Source organism: Trachinotus anak, unplaced genomic scaffold, assembly GCF_046630095.1.
Source record: "Trachinotus anak isolate AG129_WGS33_773 ecotype Australia unplaced genomic scaffold, CSIRO_AGI_Tana_v1 ptg000028l, whole genome shotgun sequence".
Taxonomy (NCBI): Eukaryota; Metazoa; Chordata; class Actinopteri; order Carangiformes; family Carangidae; genus Trachinotus; species Trachinotus anak.
The window spans coordinates 17584795-17604545 of record NW_027273879.1 but is presented as its reverse complement, the minus strand read 5'-3'; the positions used below and the strand labels follow the sequence as shown (position 1 = coordinate 17604545).

Sequence of the window (19751 nt, the reverse complement as noted above, 5' to 3'; positions counted from 1 at the left end):
TCAGGACGCCAGAGGTATGACTCCAAATGAATGCTTATGCTGCTCTGTATCAGCTGGCAGTGGGTTGCTAACACATTTCATTCTCCATCAACTGTGTGAGGTGAAAGCAATGTCAATGTTGTGTATACAGCTTGTTTTGATGCCCCCAAGTGTCCAAAAACAACCAACTAATGCAGGTTTATTATCGAGATGTACAGAGTATCTAGTACCCCCGCACTTAAATCACACAGATTATTAGTCAGTCTTTATTGTACAACAATTTTAAAAAATACTTCAGCACAATCTTGGAAGATCATCTAGTTCATCTGCTTTTCTTATCAAATTTAGGCCATGACATTAATCAGCATTTACAGCTCAATAGCTGTGCTCCTTATCTTGCTGCTGCTGGGCAGAGGTAAGATAAGAATCAGTGGGGAGTGTTTTCACTTTTCTGTTCTGCAGCAGAGCAGTATGCAGACAACTTATAGGCAGATCTCAGGAAACATTTATGAAACATACATCACAACAAAGCACTGAAGATTCACTTTTCAACATGTTGTGGTGATTAGGTCAACTCTGAGACTATGTGACTCTAAGACAAGTCAGTCTGTCTGTGGGTCACCAGTTATTTATTTTATAATTCAACCTTTTACCTGACTGGTTTTCACATTACTGAAATTTTAAATTTCGCTATGATAATCATGTATTTGCTTTAGACCTACAGAGAGTAAAAATATGAAAAACAAGACTCATCAGACTTGTCCCTGTGTGATTCTTAGTCTAAGAGAACTGACGTGATTTCAAAAAGCTCTGTGTTGAACTCCACATGGTTTTTAATGATATGTTCTGTTTTCTTATGAGGGGCTACAGATCGGTGCTATGTCAGTCCAGGAGAAAGGGAGTCCACCAGAGGCTGGTCTCAGCTCAGTACCCTTCATTGTCCCAGGTCACCTCATAGTCTGGATACCGAGCCTTTAGTTTCTTAGTAGTTACTGCGTGGTTTGCTCTTCCAAATCCCTGGAATGAAAAGTACAAATCAATGTTCCACCATTATGATAAAATAATATTTAATTCAAGTTAAAGCAATGACAGTTTTTATATTAAAGTTGAATTTAATGATAATGTGAAAGGGATCACTCTCAGTCTTTTAGCCTCTTTTATCTCATTGTTTTGGGTTTTTGGACAATTACTGTATGTGCAGATATTGCCTATATTATCTCAGTGTTTTCCTGCAGGAGTCTCTCACCGTGGAGTATCCGTAGACGTGGATCTTCTTGGCCTGGGCGTCATGTTTGATCCTCCCTCCTCCGATACACTCACAGTCCAGGTGACCGTCCTTTTCCAGCTCCTCCGATACTTTGTCATAGATATCAGCTGCAGGAAAAGGTACAAGATAGGTGAGTAATGTTTAAACACTATGTTTTCTAATATGTTTGATCTCGAAATCTCTAAATCTGAACGACCAATGTTGGCATCAATTACATGTTTTCATAAATAACTGTGTGGTGGATTTTGGCTTAAACACAGTGTTTGTAATTAATTTGTGACTGAAGTGTTTGAGTTGCCAACCGTCTGTAAAATATGTTTATTAATAATCACAAATGGCTGCTTGTTGTGTAGCTTTGCTGGCTCCATCTGGTGTTTATGACGAGGACGATGACTTGTTGGACAAACCTGCGTGTTCTGTGCCTAAGATACAGACTTGTGTGTGGAAATGAATACACAGAATACAAACTATTTTCAGTCGCTGCACGGCATGGCGGTCTCTATGGGAGATCTGAAATATCTAAATTAAAATAATAATAACAACAATAAAATCAAATACAATATACATTGTTATTTGTATTATGTGTACTGTGTCGTAATTAAATGAAAAACTTAAATGACAATTATTTCCCTCTCATTTTATATTTCACTTTATTTCCTTGTTTGATAATAGCATTTTCTTATTTTCATATCTATCTATCTATCTATCTATCTGTCTATCTGTCTATCTATCTTTTACCACACCTAATCATGACAGTGTGTTGTAGTTAAAGGTATAATCTGTTACTTAAACACAGGACCAGAAACCTGCTATTATTCCAAAATTGACTGATTAAAACTGTTTAAGATGCTGATTCAACTTTATGTTGATTGAGGAGGCAGTAAACTATCCTCAGGAGTTTTACTAGGATCTGTTCATACCGAGGACGTTTGACTGAATATTAGAAAGACCTCTCTCTATAACATATTATCATTTTATAGCATCACAATCTACAGTCCCCCTCCTCGGTGACAGCACATTTGCTTCCATGTCTCTCTAACAGAGAGAAGCCAGGTGCAGCTAGGTGAACCTGCTGGTCCTCTCCGGGGTCAGTGCTCCTGACTCACCGTGGTACTCAGCCCAGCCGTATCCCCGGACGATATCCACCTCCGAGTCGTCTCCCTCCTCTCTGCTGTGAACCCTGATCAGGACGTACTTAAACACGCCGGACGGGTCGATGTCTGCCTGCGGTATGTTGGCCATCAGAGCAGCTGCCCTCGTCTGTGTGCACATCTCCAAACTTCCCCGCTGCCACGCCAACAAACCGGCAAAGGCGCAAAATGCCCGTGTTTTCACCGCCACCTCGGGCTCTGCCTGGGAGGGAGGCTGCGCGGCTCGGCAGGTCGTTTACTGCTTCAGCTGGACGACAGAGATATAAGAGGTGTGGGGACACAGACGCACACGGAAGAGCGGTTCCTCTAGTTTCACGCCTGTTCCGCCGTGCAACAATAACATGAACACTTCCGGTCACAGCCTTCAAAATAAAAGAGTAACATTAAAGAGGCCATAAACACAGGCTTTAATGCTCTCTTTAGCCAGCCACTTAAAACTATATAATAAATTTAAAACAAAAAAAACAAAAAAACGAAGGCCTTCAAACAAACAAACAGCCATGCTGACTTTGAGTCCGTGTTTTCTACCACAACAGTTGAAATGATAATGGAAGAGCAGGGCAGGATAGGTCAGAGTACTTTCATAAATACATGACTAAAAATCACTGTTCTGCATCTAAATTGGCAGCACATTTGTCCATTTAAGATCTGACTTTTCTCTATTTTTATTTTTTCTTATTGACTTAAACCAGTACTATTTTTTTGAAATTATTCTTATCATTTTCATTACTATTTTCACTGTGGTATAAAGACATTTGTATAAGCCCCATGACACCCTTCTACCCTTCATTTTTTCATTTAATTATATGTCTTTTACAATTGAGTTTTCATGGTGCAAATTAACAAATCAAATAAATAAACGTTGATTGTTTTTTTTAAATATCCTTATTCCTTGAATTTCTTCTATTATATATATTTTAATTATTTTGCTGACCCCAAATACTGATCTGTGAATTCACTGTGTGCAGGACGACTACAAAGCAAATCATATTAGGCCTCCTGCTACTATATCTAAAATATCTGAAATCAAATTAAAACTCCCTGCTTTTATTCTGAAGGCAAAGCAACTGTACAGGAAGTCAACAGAACGCGTTTCTTACGTCCGTAAAGCAAAGCATCCTAGTAGTTGTAGTCCACAGCAACCAAGGAAAGAAAGAGACATAAGTGCACAAATAAAAACGAGACTGGAGTTTGTTTCTTTTTTCTGTCAACAAGTATTTATAATATGCAAACACCTGCTGTCACCACATTTGTAGCTTATTTATTATGTTCTGTTAAACTCTGCAAAAAAAGCGTGGCAGATTAAAATGTGAATAAAAACTGGAACCTGAAAAATATCTTTGAAACAAAAAAATAGTTATTCCTCACATTAAAGTGATAGTTATCTCCACAGTGTGCTTTTCTTTACAGTAACAGTGCTTACAGTCATTCTACAAATAAACAAAAAGATGGATTTTTTTTTACATTTCATACAACCAAACATTGGTTTGACATCTTAATAATGAAATAAGCATTCAGACCTCCTCTGTAGTGTCAATGCCACCAGGGGAACGCTGTGTTTCTAAAACCACGGGGCAGTCAGACAATATTTGGTCACGTTTTTCATTGTGTTGGTCCAGTACTCCCGCAATTTGGATTTGAAATGAAATAAGACTTTGAGGTTAAAGCGCTGACCTTCAGCTTTAATTTATGAATAGTTGAAGTCATACTTGTGCCATTGGTGTTCGTTGCAGTCAGTGAACACGCTGTGCAGCTCCTATAAGGATGAACATTCTGCTGCGTTAAGCCATAACTGGGCAACTATGTATAGAAAGAGTTACTGGTACTACACTGTTTATTCATTATAATGTGAACACCCTTAAATTAAAGCACAAATTCAGCTCTCGTTTCATTTCACAGCCAACGTGTTGGAGTACAAAGCCAAAACAAACAAAATGCATAACTCTGCTACTCTTTTATTGACTGCTCTGTATGGTGTTGTAATATCTAGATGGTGCTTTCACTGCCTCCTTTCTTCTTCCCATCACAAACTCGGAATAAGATGAAGACCAGGGCTGAAGTGAGGAGAAGGACAAAGAGAAAGATGAGTGTTCCCCAGGCGCCCGGGGTCAGGGCCTTCCTCAGACCCACTGTCTCTGCGGGCAGCAAGTTGCTCAAACTCAGCATGTAGCCCAGAGCCCAACCCACCGAGGCATCCCCTGCCTGCAGGATCAGCAACAAAATATTACTGCAAGTTATACAAAACAAGTCTTTATTTTCTGAACAAGTGCAAATGATGAAGTTCTCACCTTTTTCTGAAAGGAAATGTGTGGAAATGATATCTCATTGAAGCCGTATCCTCTCAACAAGAGAACCTTGACATACACAGAGGAAGCACAGTAGTGCTGCAAACGAGCCTTTTGCTCTGGAGCAAGAAGCAACATCTGGAACAAAACACAAAAATGTGTTAAAATGTTTGAATATATGAATAAATATGACCACAAGAATAATTGCACATTTTTTTAACAGTGTTAAGTCATAGTCAGTGTATTTAAGCAATATTTCTAAAGTGATATATTGAATATTTCTAAATGGATTAATTAACTTATAAAGGTGTCTTTATAATAAAATGGTCTTGAAACAGAAAACTTAAAAGGTGAAATTTAAATTAAGATCAAATTTGAGAGGGAACACCTTAGAAACACACATAAGATGATGAGAAAAAACAACTTCTAAAAAGGTTTTCAAATCCATTCAAACCCATGAATCCATTATAAATATATTCAAATAACTATCAATAAATAAACTTATAATAAATGTGAAAACTCCATATATGCATGCATGCATCAGTGGTGAGATGTAAGAAACAAATGGAACACAAACAGAAGACAGTATTACTTGATCGAGACTCATTCTGCACACAGTTTTGGCGGCCTCCTCCAGCTGTGACGGCGTGCTCACAGTGATGCCTGTGACACGCTGCAGGAAGGAGTGAATGTAGAAGAATGCAGAGAATGCCTGGTGACACAGAAAGAGGGCATACAATACAAAACTCAGACTTGTAGTTTTTATTAATAGTGTAACATCAACATAAAGCAGTCATTGTGTTATGTTAATTCATTTTTATACTGTTATCAGTTTGGGCTGGGCCAGTGGTTCCCAACCTGCTCCAACTCATGGCCCACCTGAAAATCTCAAAAATGTTGGTGTCCCACGTCTGACACTATAACAATATGGAGGCCAAATAACGTCTTCTCAGAGCAAACATTCAGGACTGAACTGAAAGCAGGGGAAGCTCAGTTTTTCTTTTTTGTTTGATGGAGAGAAATCACTTTTCGATTCACCATCTGTCTCTTAACTGTTTTTCCTCTTAATTCTTCCTGTTTCTAACCAACAGCTCCAGTATTTGCCATGAGTGTGATCTCTTAGTGAGCAGCTGAGATAGCAAACTGGTCTACAGTGTGGTCTGGGGCAGCAACATAAAAGTTCCTATCATTGGCTTATCACAATGATGGGCCTTAGGGTGGGAAAAAACATTTATAATGTTTTTAAATATCTTTTCATTTAAAACCTTATTTATATTTTTATCTATTTTCACCAAAATTGTACTGTTTTGCAAATGATTTGTCAGCCTACTTGCAATACCTTCACAGCCCATCAGTGGGCCCCAGACCACATGTTGGGTACCACTGGGCTAGGCAAATACATCAATGCAGCAGCTCAGTATACATGAATCCATTTATTCATTTACTTAAGTGCTGTACTTTACCCCTGTTTGGAGATGACCAGTGCTTTATTTAAGTATTAAAGTAAGTATTTTAGGGGATGTTCTACTTTGCCAACGCTACATCTCAGGAAAAAATGTAATTTATACTTTACTACAGGCTGAACTGAGGCTGTTGGCTTTGGTGTTCCTCGATGAGTGTACATAATTTTCATCACTAACACAGAGTCTGCTCCCTTGTGTGCAGACTGACATTTAGTGCATAATGCTGACTGTGTCTAATCGCTCTGTGTCATCTGCTTCCTCCAGCTTTTCTTACCATGTAGCTACCGCTGACATTTGGCTGAAAGACTTTGTCGAAGGAGCACTGGGAGAAGGGACAGCTGTCGAAGGAGAAGATCTCAGACACGTTGCCCAGACATTGTTCATAATGTCCGCTGCCTTGTACTGTCAAAGACGCCTGGGGGTTGTAGGAGCTGGGTTTGTACTTCATTGTACACGGAGAGTTGAATATACTGCTGAGCCTTAAAGTTTGACTGTGGCCTGCAGGATAGCAGGGGTGGTCGACTGACCCCGAATAACCCTGAGACTGAGCGAGAGAGACACAGAGAGAAATAGAGAGTGACTGGACACATCCCCTCAACAAACCCACAAAATAGTATTAAAATTATTCATTATATGTTCTAAAATGCACATTTACAGTATAATTATAAACTTTGTAGTGAAATGGTTGCTCTTATTGGAAGACTTTAGGTTCTCATAACTTTATCAGTATCAGCATGTATTGGTCTGTAAGTAACATGAAACAGTGGGAAAAAATATTGTATATGTTGTGTTACAGACTTTTATCCAGCAGAGAGCACTGTCAACTTTATTTTTCAACTGTAAAATGTCCTTCTGGGAAATACGTTGGTTACAAAACTGTAATAAAACTGTAAATGAAACTAAAGACTGTAATAACTAATATAATAAATAAATAATAATCATTCATTAAATAGTAATTAAGGGGTCTTAATCAAGAATGTTTCTTTATGCTATATGTGTGCAGTATGTAATGTGTTTAACACGTATTGTGAGCTATATTGCTATCAGTTTTTTCAAACTCTCAAATGTCAATGTCACCATCAATATCTGTAGAACCTACACAATGTTAAATGTTAATGCATATAAAATATTTACAAATATAGTTACCAAATATATATACTTAACTACAACACAGAAAACTTTGCTAGTTTTAAGCTTTCTTAAAAAAATAATGCACCACATCCTAATGTTCCAGAACACTCCCTCATGAAGATGATGTTTTTAAAAGATCCACTTATCAAAGGGAGGAAATCTGTTATATATTAGAAACTGTCTCAGCTAACATGTATAACTACGATGCAACATTTGACACATTTGTGGCAGGAAAAACTAAGAGAAAATATCTTTTCTTTTTTTCTTTAAATTAAAATATTAGTTTGATTGCATATTCATTAATTTGTTGTCATTTTTTAATATCTTATACATTATTTTGCTTCATTGGTTAAAACCTTTCTTGTGTTGTGTGTAGTTGCATTGTATCACATATGGACTATTATATTTTTATATTTTGTGTCAGTCTGGGTCTAAAGACAGTGAAGACACCTTGAAACTTCAATTTTGAGCCCAACAGTTAACGTAACATCTGGTTCCTGCCCAACGAAAAAACAAGTATCACTAAATGTCTGAAAATATAAATACAACAAAAAGACCAATAATCACAACATCCACCAGCTGCATATGAAACACAGGAAACAAAAAGCTGGATAAACACAGCATGTCACCTTCACTATGTGAGCCAGCAGTCTCTTGAGGACCTGGTCCTGCCCGTAGCACAGGAAGCTGTGTGTGTACAGAGAGTACTCCTGGCCATAAAGACGCAGCTTCATCATGTCCTGTTTGTCCTCCATTTCCTCCTGAGTCGCAAACGTTATCTGGGTGGAGGCTCCGCCGAAATCCAGCGCTCCCACCGTGGGTCTGCCGGAGCTGAGCCAGCGCCCCACGAAACCATACTGGAAAAGATAAACACGCTGCCTCATACAACTTTTCACCTTTTTCCACTGACATTAATTGTATTTAGACACTACTAGACTTACTCAAGAGTACATCAGTCTCAGTTAATGAGGGGAGGGATAATCTTAGCTTCCTGTGTCACATCCTGTGCCTATCCTACTTTCCACAGTTAATAGTTAACACTCCACAGGCTGATAACAATAGTGATACACGAAGGGAACTGTGATATATGATCAACAGTGTAGGAGAGGCCAGTAGATGTCAGTCTATAAATTAAATTCAAGGAGATGAACATCTCCATTCAGGTGATCTATGCAGGAATTAAAAAAAAATGAAGCCTATCTAAATAAATTACATGATGGAAAATGGTTCTGATGCAAGCTGCCTCAAAACAGCACAACTGCCCTCTGTTACAGGTCACTGACGATATCTCAATGTAATCATTTGACTCTCTGTGGATGATTTAAATAAAAATATTGGCAGATCTGTTCACAACTTCCAACTGACGAAAGGCTGCTGACTCCAAAAACACACTTCATACAAGCTTTGGTACCTTAATGAAGTTCTCCAAGAGATAGTTGACGGTAACCCAGCCGTACGCCCCCTCCTCTTGACCACTCAGTATGGCTGCTCCTTGGTAGTTGAAAGGGTAGGACTGGATTTTATGGCCCACTTCCTGGAGAATCTGAGCTGACTGCTCTGGGCTGGATATACTGGTTGGAAGAAAAAAAAAAAAGTTTTACTTTATTAGATTGCTACAGCTTACAGCTGCAGTCAGTAACTTTTATAGACATCCATTAGGAAGCTGCATTAATAAAATGCTACTGTAAGTTTGATGATTGGAAATTGGTAGTTTTTATAACCCTCGCTTATTTCTCACTGTTTTACTGGCCCTAAGCCTCAGGTTTCACCCCTGACCTCTGCAACCACAAGAGTTCAACTGACCCAGAACTCCCTTTGAAAGTGGAGATGCCACACTGAAATCAATAAGACCAGATGCAGCAGCCTGATAACTACTCCACCAGCAGACTCCACAAAAGCCAAGTTTCAGTCGTGTAAACAGTTTCTCTTCCTGCCTTTCTACATTTGCACCTTTTGATCTGTAAAGCGTTTCCAACTGTTTAATTGTTTAATTGAAATCATTCTTTCCAAGCTACAAATCTAAAGACCTCGCAGGGTCATCATACTAGCATATCTACCCGATCAAATACGAAGATTTCTCTGAGCAGCAGTGTAAGAAAGGGCCTGAGCCGCAGCCAGTACAGCATTGATGCTATGAAGTTAAGAAGTGTTGAAGCAGAGGAAAAATTGAGTACGACTTCTGTAAGATCCTGTCTAAAAACATTTATGCTCCTTACATGTGCCGTTTTCAAACACAAACCGACAAAACATACAAGGTTAAACTAAAAAAGGAGCGATGTTGGTGCCAAACGTCTATGAATGCAAACAGATGCCGTGAAAGCACAGAGAGATAAAAACCTGAAAGGCTGTTCCTTGCCTCTTGCTCCGATTGTAGCTTTTGGACAGATTCACCTTTGAGTGCCTGTTTTCTCATGTAGTCATATTGAGTAAAATGAAGTGAATCTCAAGTCCCTGTGGTTTTGCGAGGTTTGGTTTTTGCTTTTCATCTTTGCATCTCCAACACTGGTGCATTAGTGCTCGTACTGGTACCTGCATGTCTGAATACGCGCCATCATCTCTGCTCTGTGCTATTTAAGCTTCATGCACTGTCACACTGCATTAATCAGTCAGATTGCTGGTTAGAACAGGAGGATAGTTTGAGGAATAATGTCTTAACAGCCATGCTAAGATGGCAAAGGTCACCCATGAAAAGTCAGTTCAGTTTTGTTTATAGCATACTACCTATTTCTAGTGGCACCGACTTACAGTAGTTTTGTAGGCCTGCGCTCACATCTACACAAAGATAGGCCATAGACAGCTCCGTATGGAAAATATGTAAGATAAGATATGCAAGTTAATTTAGTCAAGAACAAGCTGGTGTAACTCCTGTGGGTCCAGATGTCCATGTATACAACCAGATCCTTCATTTAAAAAAAGATAGTATAAGATAATAATACTGTTTAATTTAGATAACTATTTTTTTTTTTAAGTTAGCTAAATTCAAAATAGGAGCATTGACATGATGTAAGATGAAATAACTCCTCATGTGGGGATATTGTGCTTCTAGCTTATAATCGAAGGTCATAAAAATAACAACAGAATGTAATATGAATGGAAAGGAATGAAACCTACAAAGGACTGGTCATCACCTGCAGCTAAATGATATAAAAAGTCAAAGATACAGTATACGTCATGTTGCTATATTAGATATGCAATTTCAAGGCAGATAATGAAAATTAGTAATGTATAATACATTTTTAGGGGGGGACCTGATAGCTGAATGATTACAGCACATACCACATGGGTGTTCTAAGCAGGTGAGTCCCTGGTTTGACTCCAGCCAGACTCTTTGCTGTGTGTCTCTCCCGCTCTCTCTGCCCCTTATTGTCCAATAAATGTGTAAAATGTCCAAAAAAATAACAGTAACAACAAATTACATCTGCAAAAATGTGAAGAGAACAATAAAGGCTAATTTTTACACTGACTGTTAGGGTCTAGCAGTATTCCTCCCTCATCCAAGTGTTTCTGCTGTTTCCCTCCCTGGTGTGTCCTGATTGTCATGTTTGTTTGTGTGTGTGTGTGTGTGTGTGTGTGTGTCCATTACAATCAACGCCTGGCGACCTAGTTTCCTCCTCCCGCCTACCCACCTGCTGCCAGTCCTGATGCCTGCAGTATATAAACCTCACTCCTTCGCTGCACTCTTCACCAGACCATTCTGTGTGTCATAGTGGTCCTACGTTCTGCCAACTCTGCTTGTGCTCTGCAGTTTCCTCGTGTTGTCGAGCCACTGTCCTGCTCTGCTCTGCTTTTCTGTCCGTCCAGGTTTAACGATTCACTGTCCTGCCTGTCCCACTCCAGCCACTAACAAATTTACAGTAAATCACCTTCTCTGAGTCTGAGTTCTACTTTTAGGTCTCAAGTTATTACCTTGAACTAAACAGTGACTGGTTTATTTTTCCATAGTCATGGACAATTTTGACAAAAAAAGCGTAGTTAACACAAGATTCTATTTTTTAGTGGCATTCATCATTCTCCTGTGAAAATGCAAACAGGCAACAATGTAATTCACATAAATTCATCTATCAGCCTCTGACATGATACAGTTGTGTTGCTCATTTATAGTCACTCATTGCAGACTCCACAGCTACTGTATAAAAAAAAGGCAGCACAATAGGACTGAATAATGGCGTGAAATTCCTTTTTGGAACAAAAGCAATAATGTATTTTTTCATTTATTTGAGGATAACATATTGGCCACCAAGATATCATGTATCCCTGTGCTATGTACTAATTTCGATTTATGTTTTAATGCTGTGTAAGATAGGTAAACATGTCACGAAGACAGAAAAGTTTAGTGTAATTACTGTATAGAAGAAACAGCTTCAGGCACTCATAGTTTCACAGAACTGGAATAAAGGTGAGACATGTAACAGAAAAACAAAGTCACATAGAAACAAGCAAAATAAACAAAGACAGAGGCTGTCTGGTCACACACACAGATAGACAGACAGACAGACAGGCACACTGACTCACTGCAGAAGCCTCATGCCAGCTGTGGCTCCCAGGTACACAGGTGTGACATGGTGTTTTTCTTTGGGGATGTCCTTCACCGCCTGGTCCAGACATGCTTCTAGGCTCTGCCCCGCTGCTCCCCGTTGGCCTGCATAGCTGGAGATGCCTCCGCCTGAGTGAGTGATGAACAGGATAAAAAAGAAAAATAACTTGTAGGATCTTGTTCTTATATCGGCAACAAACAATCCTGCCTATTGTGACCCAAACTAAACATTTAACAGCTACCTGCATCACAATTTACTCAATATGGCCGTAACTTTGCTTTTGATAGAACAACATATTAGTTTTTCCTTACTGTTACCAAACATCTCTGATTATTACTTTATAACAAATGTGACAAAAACAAATGCTACAAATACCGAAGGAATCTCATAGCACGTTAACGATGTGATTTAGTTTTAGGGATTTGTAATATCATTCATCCAAGACATCCAAGGATTAAAGTTCATTTCTAACAGAGGCATTTTAACAGTTATGAAACACGACAGTATAAACACCATGTCCGTGACTAAATGGGAAAAAAGTATTTGTTTATCTAAGTCAAGACACATAAAGCCCTTTAGTATTAAAGGAGTGCCAAAAAAACAGAGCTCAACTCTGACTCATTCCTGATTCACGATTGCCTGAGACAAAGTTTTGCTTTACTTGCTGTGAGTGTGATGTGATCATGCAATCTGTCCATGGGAAACAGGAGCCACTTCACATCTCACCCACTGGTGAGTATAACAAGATACAACAGGATAAAGACTTTCTAAAGAATGGTTTAGTATTTCTCAGGTATAACATAACGGAAACAAACAGTAGAGTGGGCTTCAGATCAAAAATTCACATCCTGAAAGCTCTTTGGCAGAGGATGGCAGCTGCAGTCAGCTTGGATTCACAGCAGTTATGCAACTGGAAAGCAAAGATAAGAAAGATTTTCCATCTTTACAACTTGCACGTATTCGTCAGACAACTAAACATGGCGATTGACCTTGATCAGACTGTGGACTTGTTGCTGAGTTGTATTTATGACTTGGATGTTGGATCTTAGATCTTGGATGTGAACAGTACAAGTTGGCAGTGTAATAACTACAGTTTTTCACTTTTTATTAAAAATTCAAACTTTGATTCAAACTGCGAAAAAAATATTCTGTGTTCAAATACTGTTTGAGGTAGTTTTTGTTGTGATCCAGCAGAAAATTCACACTCGATGAAACTTGACCTGTGGCGTTCCCTTTAAACAAAACTAATTAATAAAAATGGAGGAGGACACTAGTGGAAAAGCTGCATTGATCAGTTAAAATTACAGTGAAATTAATTAAAACCAGAGTCAAAGCCATAATTTCAATGCAAATTGAATTTACATTTAACATTTTAAAATCTGATATTGTGTCTGTACAAGTGCATAACCTCATCTGACTGCCTGCTCAGAACTTGTTGTGTCAGCACAGTTGTGTGGTAAAATGGTAAAATACGACAATGTCACAGGCCACACATGATTATGTAACACAGCTCACTGTTTAATTCCATCAACATGACATGAATTTGGCATTCTGGCATCCTGCAAAAGCTTTTTGAACTACGTCTACAGCTTGTTCCACTTCTCTTCTGTGCATTTTCAAACACTCACCATATTTACCAAATATTATCTGTACGCAGTTTCGGTTTGATGCATGTGTAGTAACCTGATCCAGGACTGTGTGTACACACTTTCTGAACCACCGCTGCAGCAAAATCATTGCTCTGTTGTCTTTGAATGTTCACTAGGTTCACTCCTACGTTCACTAGAATTTGCTAAAATGTTTATGTTTGTGAGAATTGTGGTTAGTATTAGCTTACTGGTCGCTAACTGTGAAAGCATCAAACAAAAGCTAGCAAAAATATACATGTTTGGAACGAATGAACAGAGGAGAAACAGAAAGTGTTGTAGTAGTGTTTTGAAATATATCCATTGATGTTTTTTTGGTTATGGTTTGAATGTGTGGTAACTATTGTGAATTGAGCCGACTGCAGTCTCTTGTAGGAGTAGTGGTATTAGTGGTATCATGTTTTTAGTGGAAAAACTGCTTATACCTACCCTTGACATGACATTCACGGTGCTGCGTGACCACCCCTGTACCATTCTGCTTGTCTGCTGGCCACTTGTATATATACAGAGCTGTGTGCGAAGATCCTGCATCCAGGACAATCCCGTACTAGAGAGAGTGAGAGAAAAAAGAATAGTAAAAAAAGGGAAGGGGGTTGGGCTGACTACCAGTCCAGTTAATGGGATAGACAAACATGGAAGACATTTAAGATCAAGGCTGTTTGACCTGGATTGTGGCATCTGGGAGGCATTTGGCTGCAGACTAGGTTAACTAACATCAGTCTTCAAAGAGAACGTCCTGGGTATTATTTGACACAGTTACGTATTTTTGGTCAAGAGAGACTGATTGCATGACCTTTTTGTTTTATCTCTATACACTGAGGACTGGGAGACAGTTTAAGTCACCTTTGTGCGAAAGGAGATTAACTGTTATTTCAGTTTACTTCTGTTATTTCTATGGCTTAGAGAAATCCAGTTATTTTTTTGTGTGTACAAGAGTGTGTCAACATACAGTAGATTAGTTTTCAAAGCTTACAGACACAGTTGAAAAACATTATTTTAAGTTAGATTTTTTTTAATATTCATTTCAACTTTATCGATGTTGAAGCTGAAAGTATGTGATACCTCTTGAAAATGATCGTTCTCTCTGAATCAGCTCTAAGTAAGGTGATCTAGGATTTGTTAAGTCTCCCGACCTTCTGACATTAAACCAAAGATGACAGCCATGAAATCCCGGATGCTTGGTGTAATTCTCCCCCTGCTACTGATCTGTTCCAATCACCCTCTTTGCTCAGAGGAACGCAGACCAGAGTACTGGCTGCGGGTACTTCCAGTTTGTTTTTTTCAGTCAGAAAACAAAATCATACTTTGACTTTTGCAAATTGTACAATGAGTTTCCTCCACACAGTAGCTGGGCTCAGACTTAGACAGTTTAAGGAGCTCGTCATTTGGATTGAGCTCAGAGTAGAGCTGCTGCTCCTTTGCATCGAAAGGAGCTGGTTGAGGTGGTTTTGGCATCTGGTTTGGATGCCTCCTGGGTGCCTTCAATTGGAGGTCTTCCAGGTATATCCAACTGGTAGAAGGCCTTGGGATAGACCCAAGAGATGCTGGAGAGGTTATATATCTAATCTGGCCTGGGGACGTCTTGGGATTCCAACATTGCTGGGGTGGGGGGGGGGACTATTTTTCTTGACCTCCTGCCACTGCAACCCGACCTTGGATAAGCAGCAGAAAATGGATGGATAGATGGAAGTTATAATTACAGCTATGTTACGTCACACTGTATATATAGGGAGAGGTGAGCAAAGAAATCAGAGGAACAAGCTTGTTCCTGCTCCTTTTCCCCCTAAACTGAGCAAAAAAACATCTAAGATCTTATACTTCCTGAAGCCATCAGCTGTTTCTCTAGTGATAGACCTCACTGTCTTGGGTGCCTACCTCTATGTCCACTTGTCTGGGACACTGCTCATTTGTCTTGAGTCACCCAATCATGAAGCGTCCACTTGCTTTCTCTGCTGCTGACTGGCTCCACAGTCACTGTAGATTGGTATCCCAAGACAATATTAGGCCTGCTCTCAGAGGTCAAATGTTTTTGGCTGCTGTCTATTCATAAAACCTAAGTACAGACATATGTTTTATATGATGAACTAGCTTCCACACTCACTGTTTGCTGGTTCCCTTCTAATTTGTATCCACAATCTTACTTGGCCAAATAATATGTCTAATAATATTTCTTTTCTTGTTATGCTGATGACATCCAACTTTATGTATCTGTAAAATCAGGAAGCACCAGCAAAAGCACAAACTAATAATTTTCTTCAACTCAATTACTAAAAAAATCTAACTAATCCTGTCTGAGTCATTTAATGCCGCTGATAAATCTGATACCCTGGAACCCTCCATTAAGTTAACTTGACCCCAATCTTACTGTTGATCATTACGCTAATAAAGAAATACACTCCTGTTTGTATCAACTTCATACTGTCTCAAAAGAAAGGTCATTTTTATTATTCTGTGATGACTGATGGTTACAGAAGTGCATTCACCCCAAAATTGTAACGCAGCATTGTTGGTTTTGAGTTCTGTACCTTATAATCCTAGAGGAGGATCACAACTAAGAGATAAAAATCTTGTATGAGATGTGGATGTCAGTTTCCTTGTAATTTTGAAATACAGGTCTCTGAATTGAATCATAATTATAAGATATGAGAGTCATGGTTATAAGAAAATGTCTCCACTTGGCTTTCCTTTAGTTTTCAGGTGTGTCATCCCATGCTGCTGATGTTGCTGTAGACTCAGCATTGTTGCACTATAGTTGACTGTTGTGGGAACTGAATCCTCGGTTGTGTCTTATCATCGTGTGCATGGATGCAGTCTCTATCATAACAGCTCACCACTTACGAGGAACTATGAAGGAAATATGTCAGAGTGTGCTGAAAATGTTCTTCGATGATACACTGAGATAAATTACCATACCTGAAAAGACAGTTTTACATCCTGGATATAATTCACCCACCATTTATCTAAAGTATTAAAGGGAGTATTTTCTAACAAACTACTAAGACAGTACTGACTATCCCAATTCTTTAGCTCTACTGGCATGGTCTATGTGCGTCTGTGATTAAAGACCTGTTGTCCTGACATTTCTTCCACTGTCACAACAATGTTGAATCACAAATCACAGCAACTTTAATGCTCGTTTAAATGAAAGAAACCTGGTCTCTGAATATGCAGAAATACAGCCTTGACGAGCCAAGGGAGAGGGACCACACACACACACACATGGATACATGTGCAGAGATAGACAGACACATACAGTGGTGCACATTCCTCCACATTCAGGTATCAGGGTATTCAGGCAAACACACAACCTCTCAAGTTCATGCAACAGGTGAACAGTAACATCATGTGGAAGCGTTCCTCATTATTTCTCATAATATTTTCTCATTACTGCTGTGCAGTCAGTTGTAAGGACTCACTCTAACACTTGCCAGAAACACAGAGGAGCTCTAATGATCTGTTTTGTCCTTTCATTTGATACACTATGGGAACCGCTGAACTTGTCTCTCTGCAAAACAAAATAAAAAAACCTTTTGTGTCCTTTTTTTGTGACTCAACCGCATTGTTACTGAGTGAAAAGGCAGCTACATTATTCTAAAAAAAGGAACCATGGGATATTGGATGGGTAACACAAAAACGAGGCGGCAAAGGGAACAGGAGCTGGAGTTGGCCTGTGCAGAAATCCTGTTCTGAATGCTAAACAAACAACACTACAGTTTCAAAACCAGGAAATTGACTTTTTTCCACTTATCTAGCTGAGAGTATTTTTTTGTAATTACTTTGGTTGAAATGATTACTTTAGAGCTGTTGGATCTATGATGGATATAGCAGTGTACAATGATCATCACTTGCAGTTGTGTTGACAGTTTCTTACAGTGGTGAACACATAATCTCTCACTGTCTGGTTGTCTGTTCACATCTGTTCACAGGTAAGTCTTGAATATTATTTGTGATTATACGTAGGCAACTACAGTTTATCAGTATTTCAGCCATGAGGTCACCTGAGTGTGTACATATCACAAAGTTACTGATGATAGGCAAACAGCATGCTGTCCCCAGTTGATCGTGAACAAAGGACGAGAGAGGGATGAGGCATTCAGACCAAACATAAAGAAACAGATACGCAGAGTCCATTTCACATGTCATGTCATTAGGATTTCTTTGGAGTAGCCCTCTGCATTGAAAATGCTTATTGGGTGCCAAAAAAAAAAAATACAGTACATGTCTTGTCTAGTGTAGGTTAGTGTAGGTACACGATGCGATGCTGCTGAAGTGTATTTCGTTATACAAAGAGGTGTATAATGCACATACAGGCCAGCCCTCATTGGTTTGAATGGTGTAATCAAAATAATAGCAAAACCCATAAACATTATGCAATGTAGTTCAACAGCACCACAAACTACATCCTCCAAATGACCATACAGTGCAACGAAGACCCTTCTGACACAGTTTCATCAAAAACTGAACATTGAGCAGGATTTATTATTACTACATTAGTTTTAACTAAGTTTTCTAACTGGGTGAATTATGCAGGAAACCTGGAGATGTCATGGGAAAAATATAAAATTTAACTGTTTGTGCTCTGTGTTTAAGTTTTATGCAAGAAAAAAAAAAAACAAACAAACAAAAAAACATATATATATATATATATATATATATATATATATATATATATGTTTAAGGAATCTAAAAGATAACACACATGAAATATATCTACATATCTCAGTCTTAAATGTAAATTAAATCCAAGAGATGCATAATGAGAGTGTGAATAGTAAATGTGTAATTAGAGTAAATAATGCTAATTATTTAATTGTGCACACAAATTGCTTTTTTTCTCCATGACCCCTCCCGGGGTCTGTGATAATTTACACTCATATTGCAGTTAAAATTTCAATTTGACCTGTTGCCAGTCCTGGGCTTCCATAATTTAAAGGTCAGCAGCTGAGCAGAGAATGTTAATCTAATTAATTAATTATGGAGGTGGGAGAGGGTGCGATTTTAAGATTCATGGGGGGAAAAAAATAGTAGTCCAAGTATAAATGTCACAGACTCTTTGAGGTCCACACATTTCTGCGTGACACATTTTCGCTCCTTGTCTGCAGCCCGCACGGCAGAGCTTTGGTTACACACCCAGACAGCTCCACATGCTGACAAACACTTATCCAAAAATACCCACTGGGAGCGGGCCTTACCATGAACCCCGGTGCCTCCCGAACGTCCTCGGTGCGGATCGTCAGGAGCAGGATTGCAACAAGTGCAAAGAGCAGCAGCGCGATGGGCACGGCGGGATGAGCCGAGCGCTGAGCCATGAAGTGAAAGTGAGAAGTGCAGCTCTTCTCTGCGCCTGCTGGAAATCTGAGCGTTGACTTAATAGCGGCCAAGTGGGAGTACTGGAGTACTGGCTTCCCGCTGGCCGGGCGTTATCATAGCCCGCCTGTGGTTCACGCTTCACCTGCTTCCTGCCTCCAGTTTTACATTTCACTTGAGATAGCAACGTCTGACCTGAATTTATGTGCCGAGCGCAGCCAGGCCCTCCTCCGTGTTCCTGAAAGCTTCTCCTCGATCAATGAATGAGAACAGCTCCAAGGCTACTGGTGCCATGGAGGAAAAATGTCTTCATTAAAGCCAGAGCCGGTGACAGGAGAAACCTGCTGCTCATTCGCTCTCTGCAGTTACTTTGGGTTAGTCAGGGTGGAGCTGCACTATTATTCCTGCCCAGTCATTCCCTTGGTAATCTTAGAGAGAATAAAACTTTCTTTAGGTTTAATAATTATTCAGTCACTGCTGAGAAAACAAGGGTTGGCCTAAACTGGCTGAAGTCCAGATTGTAGCCTATTGGACCTGAGAGCTACAGGGCTGGTTGTTTCCCTCCAGTATTTGCATGTGAATGGCTGCAGCTTAAAACCTGACTTGCAAATTGTGTCCTCATTTGACTGTCTGAAAAAAGTATGGAAATGAAGTTTTCACTAGAGGCCTATGCTTTTTTTGTGTGTGTACATGTACTTTTTTAAAGTCTATTTTTGCAGGAATCCTGTTCTGACAGGGTCTAAATTTAGCAGAATATATAATGAGTTGTTTTGAAGGAGCATCTGCACTTAAGATGTTATGCATGTTGTCATACAGGGCACTCATTGTAATTTTTGTACCTAGGCTCCTTCGCAGTTATGGTAGAGATTGCAAAACACTTGTTAACTGTTAATATTCAATCTGAGTTGAAATGTAAATGTAAATCCCAAAAAGCATCACATTGGCATAGGCTTTTTATTGCCAACACTATCATCTCTCAAATTGTAC

General features: G+C 39.2%; 2 protein-coding genes across 2 annotated transcripts; both read right to left on the bottom strand.

Annotated features, from left to right (window-relative positions):
- Positions 1–150: 150 nt before the first annotated feature.
- On the bottom strand, positions 151–2685 carry phpt1 (phosphohistidine phosphatase 1). The gene is made up of 3 exons (XM_071466350.1): positions 2353–2685; positions 1226–1353; positions 151–996 (listed from the first exon to the last, which is right to left on the bottom strand). Exons 1-3 carry the CDS (start codon positions 2516–2518, stop codon positions 904–906), a joined length of 387 nt encoding a protein of 128 aa, XP_071322451.1. The 5' UTR covers positions 2519–2685; the 3' UTR covers positions 151–903.
- A 902-nt stretch (positions 2686–3587) lies between these two features.
- entpd2b (ectonucleoside triphosphate diphosphohydrolase 2b) lies at positions 3588–19195 on the bottom strand. The gene is made up of 9 exons (XM_071466009.1): positions 18650–19195; positions 13887–14004; positions 11789–11939; positions 8688–8847; positions 7906–8133; positions 6420–6689; positions 5275–5394; positions 4686–4820; positions 3588–4599 (listed from the first exon to the last, which is right to left on the bottom strand). The coding sequence occupies exons 1-9, from the start codon at positions 18764–18766 to the stop codon at positions 4384–4386; spliced, it is 1515 nt and encodes a 504-aa protein (XP_071322110.1). The 5' UTR covers positions 18767–19195; the 3' UTR covers positions 3588–4383.
- Between the last annotated feature and the right edge of the window lie 556 nt (positions 19196–19751).